We start from the raw sequence: 19,858 nt of genomic DNA, 5'->3' as shown, positions 1-19,858 counted from the left end.
TAGTTTCATTAATAAGTAAAAGTTTTATATTTCTTGTGAAAGTTTATATGCTTCTATAAAAATAAAATCTTAGTATATTTGCCACAATTTGAAACTAAAATTAAAAAAAGATCTAGGTTTAGCTTTGAAGATTATAAAATTATAAATAAAGTCCATGAGAATTCGCCAAATTTTTATATAATAAATAAATATATTTGGAAACTTTTGCCAACATATTATATATACAATTAAAAATTTTGGCTAGATCTATAGAATTAAGCACCAAAAGAAGACTTTTGCGATCAAGAAGACTTGTGGCCTTATATCCAACGTACATTTGGCTAACTTAAGCCTATGGTAGGCCCTCACTAGCACTATGTCTACCCCTCATCAAGTCATATAGTAGGGATATATCTCTTCATGCTTCTATCTTCAACAAGGACATGGAAGGACACTACATACATAGGTAGACACAAGCAACAAGTAGATTCTTAGCAAGGAGAATCAAATGATTAAAATGACACAAAATTAAAGAATGAAATTTTCTATAATGGCCTAGTAGAAGGTGTCTTGTTAGATATTTTAAGTATTTCTTTAGTCACTGTTTATGATCACGAAAAGTAGGTAAAAATTCATCTAAATTAATGAATAGAGCTAGAGTAGTGAATATGCAGGAAGTCACGTGTTTAGTTTTGTGTGTGTGTGTGTGTGTATGTGTGTGTGTGCGTGTGAAAATCTAACTTTAATTTCGTCATCTACTTCTATACATTTATATATTTAGAAATTTATCACAATGCAAAGAACTTGCCAGTCAATAGAGGCTTGAAATATAAAAACTACCCCTCAAGCATTCTCATACATTTAGTACACTTAAGCCATCTATCCAATCTCATAATCTTGTATAGTGGAAGATCCTACAGATTTATGGCACGAAATAAGAAGAAATGAACTAAACTAAAATGCCACATGCAAATACTTAAATGTATGTATCAATGTATAGGGGGACATACTTTCTTTGTATTTTTACACACACACACACACACACACACACACACACGTCGTTGGTCTTGGTATTGAAGTCCCATATGAGCAAGAACTCTATAATCCAATGTCTGTCGGGATACATAACATGTTGTAATCCCCTCTCTCCCAGCTCGCTTTAGGGATGCACATTGATGAATGAGCAAAGGGTGACAATGGAAGAAAGGCAGAATCAAGAAACCCCCTCTTTTGCCATGTCTATATTAGCCCACCCACGTTCCCAACCCAATCCCATACCCACATTAGCCATCCAGCCTTGCATGGGCGTCATTTTGTCCTATCAAGACGCATGCTCTCGCTCTTTATTAGCCTTTCTCTCTTGATCTCTATATCCGTAATCTTCATGGAAATGCCACCCTTTTGAACCCTTTGGATCATCAGTCATTGCTAATGCGCCAATGCACATCGTTTTTGCTGATGGGTGAGAAAGCCTTTGCTACTGCACCAATGCACATCGTTTTTGTTCAATTGCTTTTGTAGTAGGTTACATTGACAACATTGATGCACAATCGGCAAAGGATATTAAGTAATCTCCTACAATATTGGCCAACAATGCACGTCATTTCTGTTCCTAGGTTTGTAGTAGGTTTGAGTCACAACATTGATGTACAATGCGCAAAGGGTATTTACTTTGTCTTTAAACATGCCTCTATTTAATGTATGGCAAATGGCCATATGCAGGCACTTGAGTTTAGGGGCCAACCAACCCCACATGTCTCTTACGTACATGGCAACCTCATCCCTTACAATACTTGATTCCATGTGATTGGTCCTACCAGATGAGACCCCATTCCACAATTATCATGCAACTAGTTAACTTTTAGGTCCTCTGAACTACATTTTAGGTCGGCTTCCATTCTATACCCACCAACTTTGTGGGTCTTCAAAACAAGGGCAAATGCCCTCCATACTATTGCGAGGCCTGGCCCCTCCTACCTTCCCTGATCCTAGCTTGGTAGGTTGGCTCTGATGTTACTGCTCTTTGGTCGCCTCTTGCTAGGCCAGATATAGGGCTTGATTCCCTCACCATCTTACACCCACACAGTTGCCTTTAGATCCTAGCATATAAAGGAGAATCTAGGTGGGTTTATGGTATGAGTTAGCAGTTAATTGGATTGATTTCCTATCATGTCTATCACAAATTTTACGTTTAAGGTTATCTTGTCATAAAAGCTCTCATGTATCACATTTGTCATAAAATCTCGGTTCATGCGCTTTCACTCAAATATCTAGAAATCCCATATTCATATCCCATGCCTTTGGAACTAACTATCCATGCTTTAAGATTCACTTGCCACTAGAGGTCGCACTCACTCATCCTCATTATTGGCACTTCAGTAGGGTGTCAAAGTAGACATTTCTTTAATGATGTCTTGGGCACAAAAGGTAAGGATTGAGCTAGTTGTTGCGACTTTTGTACGTTGTTGCATGGACACAGATTACTCTCCCTCCAAACCTTGTTAGAAGTCATAGAAGTCTGGTTTCCTGGAGCAGGTTCCCATTCATAGGCTAGCCTTGATCTCTATAGCTCCATTGTAATTAGAAGGTACATGGGCTTCACAACTGTGCACATAGTTAGCCACAATATATGATTCTTTGAAGGAGCTATAGCGGGCATTGGTTGGGTAGGCAGTCAACTTTCTCTTGCATATCTTCTCATTAGCAGATATTGCATGCCGACATCACCTCCTCCTTAGGAGGGGCCCCATAGGTTGGTCGAGTTTTATGTAGATGTGTTAGTGTTTAAGTTAGTGTTAGTTAACCTTATCTTCTTCTCTTGCATTGCATTACCATTCTACTCTGTGCTTCCCCTTGCCATAGCATAAAATAGACAAGCTTCATGCCACCCCTCTCTCCTCTCACCTCTCCCTCACTTTAAGACCTCATTTAAGAGGTCAGCATCCTTCTTGCCTACCAAGGTCGTCATGGCCTCCACCCAAGTCTTCAAGCACTTAGAATCTCGAGAGCAGGAAGAAATTCAGTAAGCCTTCGAAGAGGAGGAAGAAATTCAGATTGCTTCGTTTTAGCAATCTTCCAAGAGGGCGACCCTTAAGCATCTCTAGGAGTAGCAGCTAATCAGCTGAGCTAGAAAATACAGTGCTGAGGCAAGGCTTGCAGGAGCTATGGGTTCCACTTGTTGGCAGTTACTGCCAAGACACACACAATTCTGGATGGTATGTGGTGCATCTCCCCTTACTTTTTCTTTTCAAGCCTATAATAAATTAGTATTGCGGAGCCAAATGCGCCCCTTCCAATCTATTCCATGATTTCGTATTGGTCCACTCTAGAATCTGTGGGCTCTTTCATCTCGTTAATCATAAGGCATTCTCAAAATTTCAGTCACCACCAGGAATGGAATAATCGGCCAATTGTGCGAGCTTGACTGGTTCTTGAGTGCAACTTTTCCATCAAGCACAAAATCTTTGAAGAATCGAACATCCCTGGACTTCGCTCAGGCGGATTGCAGAAACCGTTAGAGGCGGGCTAGTTATACTCTATTTGGCTAGCTTAGATCCTGTTATGTAGTAGTTAAAGTGATAGTTGTGTTGCTGCTATAACTATAAAGTCGAAAAATGATGCGTTGATCCAAGAAGCAAAAGATGTAAATTTTCCAATAGCATTGAACAGGCCTTTGAGGAGTGATTGTCGGGAGCTTTATCACTAAGTCAATAGACTTGTGTCTAGAGTTGGGAAAAAGAGCACTTCTTTTTCATTTGTGTCCCTCCCTTGAGCATAGAGGTTGACCATTAGACCTACATCTTCCCATGTGAAAGTGAGAGTTGGAAGGATTAAGCCACAACAGCAGCCTCAACCGCTCCTCCTTGGTAAAGCTCTTTGGCGACAATCAACAAGAAAATGGTAGTGATAGCGAATTTTCTACTTGCCATGATTTCGCCAGTGTCCAAGTAGAACCAACAAATGATTATGGTAAAAGAACCGATAAAGATGCGACCTCAGTGAGCACATGTCAAGAACTTATATAGATGCAGCCTCATCAGCCTGATATGCGCCCACCCACTCTCTCAACTAAAGAATTTCGATTGTTTGTAGGAGTTCGCAATATGTTTCTAATAGATTGGATTGTTTTGTCTTTGAACCATCATTGTCCTCTTTTCTTTGTGACATAAACCCTTTCACCGCACTAGTATAAGAGTGAACTACGTTGTTTGAGCTTTCAAGTTGCATATACACTACATGCTACTTTATCCATTACTTAAAATGAATAGGTTGAGAATTTGTATCATGCAATGAATGTTGTACTTCCAAGGGAAGCTCCAAAGGCATTGCAGACAAAATATCTTACATCCATTTTGACGCTATCAGGTTTGAAGAAAATTTTTCTTTTTGCACTCACCTAATGAATCTACTACTGGTCTGATTTAGGCCATCGTTTTTGAGGCATAAGATAGAGACAAGAATGGAGGCTTGGTGTGTAGTGGGCAACACCCCATCTATTGCACTGTCAATCTAGCCAAGGAATAGGGAAGCAAGGTGAACTAATTCCACAACCATGAGCAAGTAGCGGAATTTGTCCGTCACCAACATCCGTGGTACTAAAAGGAGATGCCTTAAAGCTTGGGTGCTACTAAAACTATTATGTGCAATCTCTATTTGGTCTTCTATACACCATAGCCAGTAGCTATAGAGGATTTACTGCAACAATGTTGAGCTTGGAACAATATGTCGACATATGGAAGCAATCTTTCAGGTTATGTTTCTTAGTTCTCCTACTTTTGGTGACAATTCTCTTCTTTAATGTGTTATAGGTATTAGACTGGCAATTGTTAACATGTTCTAGCAGTTGATTTGCTTGACTCGGATTTAAAAAAAAAGGATATATATAACAGGTAAGCAGAAGCTACTTCTTTATGTCTATATAGTCCTTGGTTCATGCCTTCTATGATTCTTAGTGGAATGTGGAACTATCATATATATCATGGTCTACTTATGTGCTTTGCCAATGTTCTGGAAGGGCTTGGTTCAAGAAGTGGTGTTTGGTTCCTATGCTCACAAGGCAGGGGGCTAAGGGGCACCACGTCCTAGGACCAAGTTTCTTAGATCTAGCTAACAACCTGAAGAAAAATATGTTTATTTATTTTTTAAAAGTTTATGTTGTGGATATGCATATGCATCATTGTCTGGTTTGCATGATGTGATGTGCTCTTTCTTTTTTAATGTATTTATTGGTCCTTTGTATAATGTAAGTTGAATTTGTTTTGGCATGCTTTATATAGTGTAGTATTATGATTTCAAACATGAAATAAGGGTTTGGTTCAGGAAGTGGTGTTTGGTTCTTGAGCTCACAAGGGAGGGGGCTAAGAGGCACCATGACCCAGGACCAAGTTTCTTAGATCTAGTTGACAACCTGAAGAATATATGCTTATTTATTTTTTAAAAGTTTCTATTGTGAATATGCATGTACATCATTGTCTGTGATGTGCTCTTTCTTTTTTAATGTATTTATTAGTGCTTTGTATAGAGTAAGTTGAAATTGGTTTGGCATGCTTTATGTAGTGTAGTATTATGATTTCAAACATGAAAGAAGAGCTTGGTTCAGGAAGGTGTCTAGTTCTTGCGCTCACAAGGCAGGGGGCTAAGAGGCATCATGACCTAGGACCAAGTTTCTTAGATCTAGTTGACAAACTGAAGAAATATATGCTTATTTATTTTTTAAAAGTTTCTGTTGTGAATATGCATATGCATCATTGTCTGTGATGTGCTCTTTCTTTTTTATTGTATTTATTGGTGCTTTGTATAAAGTAAGTTGAAATTGGTTTGGCATGCTTTATGTAGTGTAGTATTATGATTTCAAACATGAAAGAAGGGCTTGGTTCAAGGAGTGGTGTTTGGTTCTTGAGCTCACAAGGCATGGGGCTGAGGGACACCATGACCTAGGACTCAAGTTCCTTAGATCTAGCTGACAACCTGAAGAAATATATGCTTATTTATTTTTTTTAAGTTTATGTTATGAATATGCATATGCATTATTGTTTGGTATGCATGATGTGATGTGATCCTTCTTTTTTTAATAAGTTGATACCAATTTCATGTATGTTGTTTTGATAAAGTTGTTCCATTTCTTAGATTTAAAACTATTTTTGAATGCTCTTTTGTTTTGATCCTGCATATGGTTTAGGGTTGGAAGGATATAAGCATAACGCTATTGATTTTGAGTTATCTAAAGCACAATGGAAGTATGTCAATCAGATCTTTCGAGATGAGCTTCTTGTAGAGATAAATAACATGAGTACAAAGGAGATGGAGATGACCATAGAAAGCACTTCTAGATTGCATACTCTAAAGAGCAAAGTTGTGGCATCAAGTAGAACTGGATCCTAATAGGAATCACCTTGAAGGGATCACAAAAAATGGGACATTGATGTTATGATATGGGTAGAGAGCAACATTGGGAATGTCTTGGATCGGTTTCATGAAGCATGCGCAAGGAACCCAACATTTGTAAATGATGTTAATGAGGCAGAGATGCATTTATGGAATTCCTTCTGGAAGAAAAATAAGACAAAGGTTATAAGGTCGGATGTGAAAGCCATACTAGCTGCAAGTTGGAAGAAAAAGTCAGCGATTGCTTTCGGAAGGGCAGAGGAAGTAGCAAAAGGAGAAGAAAGTGCAAGGATTTTGAATGGAAAAATGCAAGAAGTGCAAGGCAGTGATTCTCAAAAGCTATAAATTAGGGAAAGTCATATAAGCAATGTGTCCTTCATGATGTACATAATTGAAAATGAGATCCAAGTTGGTGAAAAGATAGGTTCCGGCACATATGGATTTGTCTACAAAGTATGACTCATAGGTGCTCCAGGATTATTACAGCATATATGCTATGCTAGAAAGCGATATAAGGGTGACATAGGGGATCGTACACGAGAGGCAAGGAAGGAGGGACAAATGTAAATTCGGCATCTTGTGCTTGTTCGTGTTATTGCAACAACTCCAAAAGAGCCCTTGTGGACTATCACACCATATTTTAACGGTGGTAGCTTGATGCACTTCATGAGAACTTTACCATATGAGCAAGGTAGGTTTAGGTGCTATGTTGACATAGTCCTAAAAAGAGGCAAAGAAACGAAGGCAAGGGCACAAGGAACATTGAAAGATGTATGCACAAGGGAGAAAATTAACTACTTTAGTTCAAATGTGCACCACATTATACATGCATACATTGCTAGATTAGCAAGGTTGCATAAGGGTCAATGGATTCATACAGACTTACATCCTGGTAACATTCTGTTAGATTTCACAGCAAATGGTGCATGTAGAGTTGGCATAATTGATTGGGGGATGGCACTAGTTTCTTCAGAGACTAGAAAAGCTTTTAAGGATATGAAGAAGACATCTCTAGAGAATGACTAGCAATTTACACAATGGAAGCATAAGAAAGAGCAAGAGCATGCACAAAAGAATTGGCTTGCACCTGAGCTTCAATGCTTTTCTAGGAGAGGCGTGTATAGCCCTTAGTCAAACATATATACATTAGGATGGATAATTACAGAGATTATACAGTTTTGGGAAGATGCAGTTGAGTATTTTGAAATGTCTCGCCCCATATCTAATCATGCACTATTAAAGTGTATTAAAAAACATGCCTTTGAAAAGATAATGACTGATAATTCTACAGAGAGAATAGCACTTATGGATACCTATAGTATCCTATCAACATTTGGATGCAATGCAAGTCTAGCAATGTGGCCCCTTGATAAGATGAATGTTGCTTTGAAGCTAGCAACATATAAAATATGCTCTCTTATAAAAATATATTGTTGTTGTATTCATGTGGTGGACTTGTATTCATTTTGCATTCATATAGTAGATTTGTATGAAAATAAATTAAACTATTTCTTCTCTTGGAAGATGTGTAATATTTGATTTGCAACGCACTTGAAGTGCACATAATTTTATAAAGATAAGAAGTATCATGCTATTTTTTTAGCATGTGTTTAGAGAAAAGAAATTATGCTTTATTTTATGCTCAACTAATAAAGACAATTTTTGAAACAGGTACTTATCATGGGAAGAAAGAAGAAAGTTCAAGCTTTGGAGAAAAATACAAAAATGACATCTTTCTTATTACCGTCTACATCATTGGGCACTAATATAAACATGTTTACAACATCAAGTACACCAGAGAATTTACTCTCAATTTCATCATCCATGAATCATGAAGCAATTTATGGGACTCCTGAACATGCTTTGGGCACAATGCATCATGCTAGAAATCAATGTTCTAGATCATTGCTTAACAATGATATTTTTAACAGGGATTTGAGTTTTCAAGTCTTGGAAGAAGGGAAGACAAGCTCACAAAATTGTAATCAAGGGAATGCAATTGGAATCAAAAATTCATCAGCTGGCACACCATTAACAAATAATGAGGTAGTGGATTTAACTGGATTGGAAAGTGGAAAAATGTCAGTAACAATATCATCAATGTCAACACCAACTGAAGAAGCCATTGAGAATGCATCAAAAAATTGCAACTCTTCAATCTTCAAGTAAGCACAAGAGAAAGAGAGCTTGGGATATTCGTAGGAATTTTCAAGAAGATTGGGTAGCAAAATATCCTTGGTTAGATGTAGAACAAGTGGACACTGGGGATGCACCAAGTGGGCCATTTGTAAAATATGCACATGGGCAAAGAAAAAGGAGGCACGGTGACAATTGAAGATTGATACGATTGAGAAGCATTGTGGGAAGGTTTACAAGCCTGTAGAAGGTACAAGTAATGAAAAGAAAGTGATCAAAGAATGGGACAAGGAAAATAACCGCCACTTAAAAAATGAGATTGAGTACAATAAGTTCTTGCTTGCACAAGAGTCTAGTAGAAATAAAAGTGAAGGATCATTGAAAAAGCATTGGCAATGTATCTATGATCAGGTTGATAGAGAAAAGATAGTGCAATTCTCAACTATCATGCAAATATTGAGGCAAGGCCACTCACTAGTAGATTTCTTGGGTTACCAATCATATCTTCAATTTTTGGATGTTCTTAATTTGGCAAGCATGTATTAGTCAAGGAATAGCACAACAGATATGGCTAACCACATGAACCAAGTCATAATTGATGATTTAAAGGAGACTTTAAAACTTGCAAACTTTTTTTCAGTGTCATTGGATGAGTACAAGCTGTGGATACTACATCGTGGTTGGGAATGCATTTGTACGTGGTAGAAAACAATAAGAGAAAACCATATTTTTTACATGTACACAAACTTGATTCAGAATCCAATGCTAATAACTTAGTGCAAGTTTTGATCCAAGCTTTAAAAGAGTATGGAGGTGTGACAGAGTCTGATATGGTCAAGAGACTTGTTTGTTTTGCATGTGATGGTGCTTCAGTCTTGCAAGGTTGTCGGAATGGTGTCTCTGTACAAATAGAAACAAAATATGCTCCTTACTGTGTTGGGATACATTGTATGGCTCATCGCACAAATCTAGCTTACAAAGTTGTATCCACATTTCCATCAGTACAACGAATTGAGACTTTGGTTAAAAAAAGCTACTCTTACTTTTGCAACAGTACAAAAAGATACAATCAATTTAGAGTTATTGCAGAAGCAATGGGTACAAAAGGGAGAAAGATTTTGAAGAATGTGGATACTAGATGGATATCTTTGGTTCAGCTTGTGTAAAGATTATGGGATGAATACAAGACTTCGGTCTATTTAATGCATATGGAGGCAGAAGAAGAGGTTGAAAAGGTAGATATTTTGTATCATAAACTGACCAACATAGATTCGATATTGGGATTGTGTGGAATTATTCCATTTTTAGACAAAATGAATATGTTGAGTAAAATGTCTCAATCGAAGGATATTTATATCAATGAATATGTCAAGGCAATAAAACTCACTAATTTGAGTATAACAACAGCATATGATAAGAAGTCAAGCTCTAGTTTTCAAGACGAGAAATTGTTTAAAGATTGGAAAAGTTCAATAGACCTGGATGGGGATTCCTCTCTTTTAACATGTGACCAAGAAGGATATGTTTGCCTTCGTGCAAACAATCAGGTTTTCAGGATGACAAGAGAAAACAAACGACACAAAAGACTACAATACGTTAAAAAAGAGGCTTTTTTAAAGAGGACAAACAGTTAAATCCCCTTAGTGAAGTTGCAAGTGCAATGGTAGATGAAATCAGAAGTAGGTTTCCACTAAATGACCTAATGGATTCATTTACCATCATATTTCCACATTTTTGGGTCAATGGATCTTATGAAAGTATCAAAGCAGGTCTAAAGAATCATTTGGATGCTCTCAAAAAACACTTTGGATAGGACATTGACATGGACAATATAGGGTACAATGGTTTGTTGGATTTTGGAAAGCTTTATTCATAGTCTTCCCTTTTTTGGAGAAGTCATGTACCAGTAAAGTAATTTAATGGAAGATGTTCAAATGCAAGGTTTGATGGTTCGGCTTTGGAACGAGCTCTCTCGCAGTACATTCCTATAAGATAACATTTCTGAGTACTTCAAGCATGCAAATTTATGTCAAACCTTTATTCTTGGCTCAGTTGAGGATGAAAGGTGTTTTAGTACTCTCGGTTACTTGAAGAATAAGCTTCATAATAAGCTAGATGATAACTTAGATCTTAGCTTGAGATTATACTCTTCTTATTATGATGTTAGTAGCTTTCCGTATGATAGAGCATTAGCACTCTGGAAGTCAAGCTGTAAAAGAAAAGGCTATAATTAGCTTTTTTGGACTATTTAAACTAGACTTTGAGAATTTTCTTCCCCCATTGGATTTGAAGGATATTCATTATCCTTAAACAAATTTATGTTTTGCATACTCTACAGCATCCTAAATGCTAGCTATTTCATGTATTTTGAAATTATGTAAAATGGAAAAGAAACGATATCACTAGTTTATAGTATATTTTAGTTTTTTAAATGCTCTAGAATATTTAGCCAAGTTTTGAAATCGCCAATGCTTTGAAACTTTTAAAAATAATTTATGAAAAAATTTTCTAGTATATTATAATACTATATTTCTATACCTTAGATAAAAACATCCATGAACATAAAGCATGGCTTCTTTGCCTTCTGTACTAAACAAATATAAGCTCATTGCCATATTGTTTTTCTAAAACATAAAGCATGGCTTCTTTGTCTTTGTTACTAACAAAATTTATAACAATATTGCATAATCTCACTTTAGTAATTGTGGAATGCAATATTCTATCAATGAATTATGAAATGTGGATAGGTGGTATTTTGTCGATAAAAAAGAAACGCATCTTGCTCCATGTTGTATCATCAATTCGGAAGTCCTCACATGTAACTCTATTAAATTCCACTTGCTTTCTAGGTTCTAAAATTCTCTCTTAAATACAAGGTTCTAATTTTTTTAATTATTCTCATTGCATGCTCATTTATGAGCTTCTATGTCAACACTTATTGTGGGATATATGTTTTCATGCTCATTGTAACTGCTCCTTCATCATCTTGTTGTACCTTTTCCCACTTGTGTGCCTATGCCTTTTCATTAGTCAAGGGTAAAGAGGCTACCATCTGCTTCACAAAAGTATTATTAATTTATTGGGATGCTCTTTTTAAAGAGTAGATATTTTGCTACACTATCCACTACATCGTGCTTCATAGGGAGATTGATGTACTCCGCCATGCAAAAATCTTTATCTTTCTTTCCAAAAACCATTCTTTTTTCACAATCTTCTTGGATGACATGGATGCATAGGTACTTGGTAGATACTTCACCAGCCACCACATCCTAGTGGTTATCTCTTTTTTCTTAGCCTTTCTAGCCTTTACAATAATAAATGCAGGCACTTCATATGTGACATCTGCCTTTTTACATGCAAAGCACACATCAAGCATTTGGGTGAACACATCATCACGATTAAAATAATATTTGTGTATTCCTGGTATCTATCCCTTACCACTTGGAAGTTTGTCATCACCTCATATTGATCTTGCTTTGCCCTTGGTACAATTGCACTTAGGCGATTGTAGAATGCAATGAGCTTTTCGGTTTTCCCCTTGGTGGAGGTTCTTTGGAGAGTGTTTACAGGCTGCTCGCATGTTTTCCATAAGTTCCTTGCTTTCATCAACATCTCTACAGTTGAGGTAACCTTTTGCAAGGCAACAAAATCTTGATTGAGTCTTTTAGAGTCAATCATATATTTGTACTCACAATTGAAGATACATATCATTGCAATGTAGATATGGAATTAGGGAGCCCTATGGAAGGCCTTTTGCATCCCTTAGTAGATGTCCATCTACCCCTACACCAAATGTACCCACAGTTGAAACTTTTGTTCCAAGAAAGTTGGTTAATGCTTCTTGAAATTGTTTGGGCCCTCTCAAATAAATAGATTCATTCATTGCCATTTTGTGTGGTATAAACATGGTTGGATAGAGCATTACATTTGACATTACCAGTGTCTTTCCATCCACCAAAGCATTTGAATATTTTTGTAGCAAAGGATATATCCAGCATCATACAATTAGTATAGAGGCTTGCAGCATTCATAGGGTAGAGCAAGTGTTCCAAAATATATCCTAGACCATCATCCGTAACCACCTCATTAAGATAGTGATTCAGTGGTTTCATTGATGTCATTTCACCTTTTCTATTTTGCACATCCTCATCTTCTTCTCCTACTTTGCTCCATCATTTCTTTGTAGATAAGCGATGTCTTTGTCATGTTCTTTTGAGATTGATAATAGTAAATCTTGAACTATTTTCCTTTTGCATTCGACATCGTGGTTTATTTTGGAGGCGCTTTACCATGATTACGTTGGACCTTCCTTCATGTTCTTGTATTTTGTTTAGTTGATGTGCAGTCAAGACTTTTGCCTCTCCATGAGTGCCATCATTCACATCTATAGGTCCTTAAAGCAATATTGCATTTTTGTCTCATGTACAGGTTCCACAAACAAAGCTGCAATCCCAATTTTCTCAATAAAATCTGCATTACTTTGAAAGTGTGTAGCTTGTGCTGTATGTCCCTAAACCAAAGGTGCATGCGTTTCTTGATCCTGAACCAAAGGTATATGTTCAGCCTCTTTTGGAGGAAGCAAAGCTTCAAACCTAGTTTTCTTAACCTAATCTACACGTTCTTGAGAGAGTGTAGCATGTGTTATTTGTCCCTGAACCAAAGATGCATGTGCTTCCTGACCCTACACCGGAGCTGTATGTGCTGCATCCTCTACATGTGCTATTTCATGCATCCTTGAAGTACTCAACCATGATCTTTGTACACATTTTATTTGCCTCCACCTAGTTGGAAAATTGTCTCCAAATTTTTGCCAAAGCCTTCAATGCACTCTTTAGGTCTGGAAACTCCAATGGCTTAGGAGGTGTCATCATAAATTGTGTAGCAAATGATCACCACCAACATGAGAATCCTTTGACTTCATGAGAATATTCATAAAATATGGGGATTCATCAAATATTCTTCCTACAAGACCAAAAATCATATCTGTCTTAAAATTGTCACATCCCATGACTCATTTTTCCTTTGAAATCTTTCCTTGAAATCACATAGAATAACTTGTCTTTCTTTTGAACCAAAAACCAAGCTCTCCTACCCATGTGATATCTAATATACCTTCCAAAGTTATCAAGGTTATACTCTCTTCTGTAAAAATTCAATGTGACATTAAAGACATATGCTCTAATCTCATGGGTGGGTATTTCTAGAGAGTTCTCCACGATTAGGCCTTGCATGAAAAATAAATAAAGGTTTTAGATAGACTTATAAGTAAACAACTAAACTTTAGATAATCTAACCATATAATTTATTATATTCACATTTTGTAGTATTCTTATAGTTTTTAAATTTCATATATTAACTCAAAAAGACTTTGACCTAATATTAGGACTAATTGTTTATTTGATAGATAATATCTAGAATTAAAAAAAACCACCTCACTCTCTAAGAAAATCCAAGGATGTAACCCTTGGGGTGGTTCCATCTAGCTCTCGTGCCTTGTGAAAAAGGGGCCAAGGACTACTCCATGTGCTAAGCCTTGGTGTGGGACTAAATAACGCAAAGCCAAAACAAACAACACATATTAATTATACAAGTTTTAAAATAGTAATTCTAAATATAAATATTTGTATAAATAAACCTTATATATATATATATTATATCATTTTAAATATTATTACTTTTTTCAGTTTATAAAAAATGCCATTTATAATTCTATTTATTTATGTTTTTAAATAAAAAATCTAACATTTTAAAATTATCACATTTTCAATATAATATATATACTTTCAAACTTATATTAAAACATTTATTAATTAACTTTTTTTATAAAGAAGTTAAAAGAAAATTAGCCCCCCCTCTCTCTCTCTCTCTCTCTCTCTCTCTCTCTCTCTCTCTCACGATCCTCCTCCATGTGTGCGGCATAGTGCCATCCCTGTGTGTGAACACGGTTGAGCATGCAAGGAAGAGGAGGCAGGGTTACATACCTCCCCTCCTTGTACATGCGCAAAGCCACAACCGCTCATAGGGAGGGAGAGGGGAGGGCTAATACCCTCCCCTCCCCTTGTCCTTTGTGTGCCTGATGACTGTGCATAGGGAGGGGTGGGGTTTATCCCCTCCCAATACCAAGTCCCTTTGTCCTCCTTGCACATGGCCGTGGTCGTGAGGTGGGAGGATCTTACCCTTGTCCTCCTCCTTGCTTGCAACCCATGGCTATGCTCAAAGAGGAAGAGGAGAGGGGCAATTTAACCACCTCCCCACTTCCACTCTTAGCCCCTCCATCTCCTCACTCCTCATCTCTCCACTCGCATTCCACCTCCCGATTCTCACCTACTTCTTTCCCTATTCAACTAAGAAATCTTAGAAATATCTTTAGGAAGAATGAAAGCTCAAGATGTCCTAGTTCTTGTGCGCTCTTGCAATCTCTTTCTTGCTCTTCCCTTTCTAGAGCCATTCATATCAGCAATTTTTGCTAGTTTTTTCTGAAGTTGGGCTCTGAGGAGAAGGTTGAGCCAATTGCTACACATGTACAATTGGATCATTCTATGGGCTATAAGCAGGCTCAATAAAACAACATTTTCATTACTGACAATTTCATTCAATTGAAAATTATTCCTGGCTATCCATAGAATCCACAAAGTGTGTCCACCATGGATAAAACAACATTTTAATTAGTGACAATTTCATTCAATTGAAAATTATTCCTGGCTATCCATAGAATCCACAAAATGTGCCCTCTAATTTGCAACAACCAAGCATCATGCTTCACTTTCTAAGAGTCTCCCGGGAGAATAGCTTTCAAATTTAGTGGTTCCTCCATTGAAAGTGTACCAATTCCAAACCTTTGTAGCATATGGACAAGCAACAGAGAAGTGAACTAGGTCCCAGGAGTGGTTCACTTTCTAAGAGTCTCCCAGGAGAATAGCTTTCAAATTTAGTGGTTCCTCCATTGAAAGTGTACCAATTCCAAACCTTTGTAGCATATGGACAAGCAACAGAGAAGTGAACTAGGTCCTCCTTAATCCTTGGGCATCTTTTACATTGGACATCTCCTCTTCTAATGACAAGGCCTCTTGCACTAGTCAAGACAACCAGGGGAGAAGGATAAGCCAGAGGAGAGTGGCAATATTTTTGGTTATGTCTTTACTCCAAATCTTTGAAAATATGAGTTGCCACATGACTCTGGTATCTATTACTTTCCACTTGCCATTGAGATCCAATTGGTAAAGAATGAATACATTGTCAGCAAGACAATCAATGCCTCACTCAAACCAGGTCAAAAAGAAAAACACTTGATAAATTTCACACATTCTTCAGAAGACATACAAACTCAGCTTTTGGACCATACCCCATGCAACAAAACAGAGATGACTTTTTGTACCCTGCCCTCTTTTAGGCTCCACAACTATCCTCTACTAACCGTGCTTGAAAACCCATGGGGAAAAAATTCTGCACCTTAAAGGGAGGATTTTGGCAACCAGGAGTGATGCTTTAGTTCAATCAGCAGTGATACCTTTGGCTTGGGAAGCTCTTGAAATTTGTTCGTCCTTCCAAGCAGATTACAGATGATATCTTTTTGCACCCACGGATAGTGAAATATATATCTGGAATTCAGAGTAATTTTCAAAAACCAACTCTGGGTTGAGCAATGGAAGTTGCGAAGAAATTGCAATGATGTCATGTGTGTCACCTTGCTCATGACAATTGAGCCTGAATTACTGTGTGGCAGAATGCTTGTAGCTGTGAAAAGTTTCGATGTTGGAATTTATCCTCTTCAGGGCATCCATCTGAAACATATGGATAAGAAGCAAAGTTTTAAAGGACTTACCCTGCCTTATGACACATTCAAGTGTAAGGAATGCTTACTAAACTGTTCTGCTTCATAGATGGCATCTACAATAAATGCTTGAGCTTTGTCCTTTGGGTGAGAGGAGGCACTGGCAGCATCAACAACAGGACTCTAGAATATCCTTAGGACTCCAAAGGCCATCACTGCAAGAGCCATCCCTCGATGACCCTGAATCTTATTGTTCTCTCTTTCAGAAGAAGGGTTTGTCACAAACTCATGGGAGACGGGTGCAGAAATAGTTTATCTATGATCCCACTTGTACTTGTACTTTAATCAACGATGCTACAAGAGATTGAGATGCCTCGGTTCATTGCTCATTTGGTACAGACATATCCTGAACACCTTGCTTGCACTCAGTTACACCTTTGCATGTACGGAATGGTGTATCACTAGTAGCACCATCCAATGCACTGTCTAAGGGACGTTGCAAACAATGCACAGCACTGCTGCCCTGGTTGACCTCATCCTAAGCTTAGTCCATGGTGTGAATCACATGGCTTTCTGCTGAACTAACAATATTATACTCTTGGTCAAAATTTTGGGAGTCGGACTCTATCCTGAGATCCTTCTGCTTTTACAAAAGTGAAGCCTTCTCGTTGGCTTTCAGGAGAGAAGACAAATCGATGCTTCTTGTTTTCCTCATCTCTCTAAGAAACCTTGTCTTGAACAATTTCACTTCCTTCTCCAAAAGGTATATATCCTTCTCTTTTCTGTAAAGAATATCTTTCAGTTGCTGCATGGCCTGTTCATCATGAGTGGCCTTCTCTTCAGCCATTCTCTGATAGTGATCAGCTTCCATTTGGAGTGCAGCTTTCTCTTCATGTAAGCGTGATATCATGCCCATTGCTTCGTTGGCTGCCGTTTCTGCAGCATGCCGTTCTTCATCCAACTCTGCATACAGGGCAAGTAGAGTTTTCCGCTCCATTTGGAGAGCCTCTTTCAGGCCCCTAACTACATCTGCAATCACATGATCCCCTTCACTGGCAAGCCCTGGATCCGTCTCAATAAATCCATCCCTTTCTTGTGTTTCTTGGGCAACACTGGTAAATTCAATCTCGTCTCTGGAATGAGAAACTCCAGAAGTGGATTTTGATCCGAGGCTCTCGAGACTATCAGAAAGTCTGCTCTTACTTTCAATCCCTTCATTGCCCTGTTCGATTTGTTCCTGTATCACGTCGGTCTGAAACGCCAACATAACTTCTACACTTCTCCCCTGAACAAGAGGCTTTTCTTGACAAAAAGAATCCCCTTCATTGTTCACATCTAATCCATGTTCCCGATGGCTCCCTCCTTCAAGAACTCTGGTCGTGTCATGTGCTGCATCACACTTGGGTAAAACAATTGCTGCACCTTCCAGCGCACAGCCCCTCGAACGGCTGAAATCTCTGAGTCTGATTACGGACCCAGTAAATGAGCTTTCGTCCTCCTCTGACTTGTGCCAAGCGAAGCCACTGTCCGAAAGGGTGCATGATCGAGGAGCGTCCATAGCTCTTACGAGTGCTACGCCGCCATTGCAGACATGAGAAGAAACTAGGCTTGAACAAGCCCCAGGTGCGGTGAAACGACTAAGATTTGCGTGCTGCCTCCGACTGATCACGTAGGGACAAGGTATGCCGCAGCAGCAGCAGCAGCAGCAAGGACGCTCCGAACCAAAGTATTTGAGTATCTGGAAGCTGAGGCATGCGGCGACGGTTCGGAGGAGAAAGAGGATAGCGAGCAGCGATTGAGAGAGGCCTGAAACGAAAGCAGGTAAGTTCCATGGATCATTTTGAAAGATTGTCAGGGGTGTTCCTCGCGCCATTAAGAGGAACTGGGATGGAAAACGGTAGTGATGATTGTCTGCGAAGGCTATGGGAGGACCGATTTCAGCTTATGCATGAGGAATTCCGTAGGTTATGAAGCAGGAGGAATGCGTGGAAGGTAGCGATGGCGGAGGAAGCGAAAGGGCCTTTAGGGGAGAAAGGAGGAAAGAAAGCTCTGCGGCTATGGCGAGCAACAGCAGCAAGAGCTCGAAAGAGCAGCTGTCTCCGTAGCCATCGCTGCCCTTGGCTTCTTGCTTTCTTCTTCTGCTACATCGACCTCCCCTTCTTCTTCTTCTTCTTCTTCTTCGCGATGGCTGCCTCTTCTTCGTCTTGGAGGTTTGCGCCCTCCCAAGCTGCCTACCCTATGCCGCTCGCAATTCATCTCTGCCTTCTCATCGTCATCAATTCGCTCCGTCCTCGCTCACAGCCACATTCCTGATGCGACGGCGACGATGAGGGAACAGTAACCGACGAAGTTCTCAACCAACACGACCGATTCGGTTGTGGCAGATCATCATACGCCTCTCGTCGGAACGAAACTTCAGAGAGCGAGGCGGCCATGTGGCCATCGTTCCTGGAGTTGATGCAAAAGTTTCCCAGTCATGGCAAATCTTTGTTGAAACGATTCCAGTACCTGTCTCTCGCTTCGATTCCCCTGCAATTTGTTCAGTCATCGCAAATCTGTGTCGCAATCTTTGTTGAAATTCCGCGTCATCGGAAACGAATCGTCGCCGCGAGCATTTATGAAGCGTCGAAGATGGGGGGGGGCGGGAGGCGAAAGGCGAACAGGAAGGAAACAAGGGAGGAAGGAGGGAATTGGTTGAAAAGAGAAGGGAGGAGGTTGCAAGTAATTGGCTATGGCGGAAAGCTTGCAAGCAATTGGCTATGGCGGAAGAGCTTGCAAGCAATTGGGCTATGGCCTAAAAGAGACTTATTAGAAACAAGGAGAGAAAAAGAAGAAGAGAGACACGACCATTTGTCTTGTTTCTTTGGCTCTTCCCACGTGGATTTTTCCATTCTGGCATCAGTCTCTCTCTCTCTGTCTCTGTCTCTGTCTCTCTCTTTGTCTCCGACTCTCTCTGTGTCAAGGAGCATTTCACACGCGTGGTCCGCCCCCTTGCACCCACGTCTTGCTAGTATCCTGAGCGTGCTACGATAGCTAGGGTTCACACTTGGCCCGCGGACATGTTTCAAAATACAATGTGCACTAGCACCCTCACTCGTGGACCAATTGCATACGCGGGCCCCGACATGGCAAGTAAAAAGAGTTGTCTGTGGGATGAAGGCCGCCCATCTTGTGGGCAATGGAAGAAAAAGGGCGCAAGAGGAGTTGAGTGGGGGTTCAACCCACATCGAGGGACCTAACCATGTATGCCTTTCCATCAAGCCAATCAACATTGCATGCCATAAATGCCTAGTTTTGCCCTCCGGGTGGTGTGAACTACCACACCAGCGGACATGGCTTGCATTCTCTTCACAACACCCGTGTCCGACAGCCTAGGCTGAACTCGTCCTTAGTGCACACAGTGCTGAAATTGTGGCACCAGTGGCTATTTGCACACAGAACGAGACAAAGGGAAGCGCGATTGGTCTCCACATTGGCAACCCAAAATTTGGAGGTGCCGTTTCCAACACCAGAGCGCAATCGCTTCATCAGCCAATGGAAAATGGGCATGTGGCACTAGCATTGAATGGGATTGCTGGACTTGGATGG

The 19,858-nt window shown here is 39.3% G+C and overlaps 1 protein-coding gene across 1 annotated transcript; it reads right to left on the bottom strand.

Moving 5' to 3' along the window:
* Positions 1–16,609: 16,609 nt before the first annotated feature.
* Positions 16,610–19,067, bottom strand: LOC147886463 (uncharacterized). Its single transcript, XM_087395751.1, has one exon. The coding sequence runs from the start codon at positions 18,141–18,143 to the stop codon at positions 16,917–16,919; it is 1,227 nt and encodes a 408-aa protein (XP_087251877.1). The 5' UTR covers positions 18,144–19,067; the 3' UTR covers positions 16,610–16,916.
* Positions 19,068–19,858: the final 791 nt, after the last annotated feature.

This window comes from Dipteris shenzhenensis, chromosome 24 (genome assembly GCF_047967505.1).
Source record: "Dipteris shenzhenensis isolate YYH24624 ecotype China chromosome 24, Dip_SZ_1.0, whole genome shotgun sequence".
Taxonomy (NCBI): Eukaryota; Viridiplantae; Streptophyta; class Polypodiopsida; order Gleicheniales; family Dipteridaceae; genus Dipteris; species Dipteris shenzhenensis.
This window is presented reverse-complemented; position numbering and strand designations above follow the sequence as displayed.

Excerpts from the sequence above, each read along its gene's own strand:
- LOC147886463 (XM_087395751.1), bottom strand. The coding sequence starts at position 18,143 with ATGGCGCGAGGAACACCCCTGACAATCTTTCAAAATGATCCATGGAAC.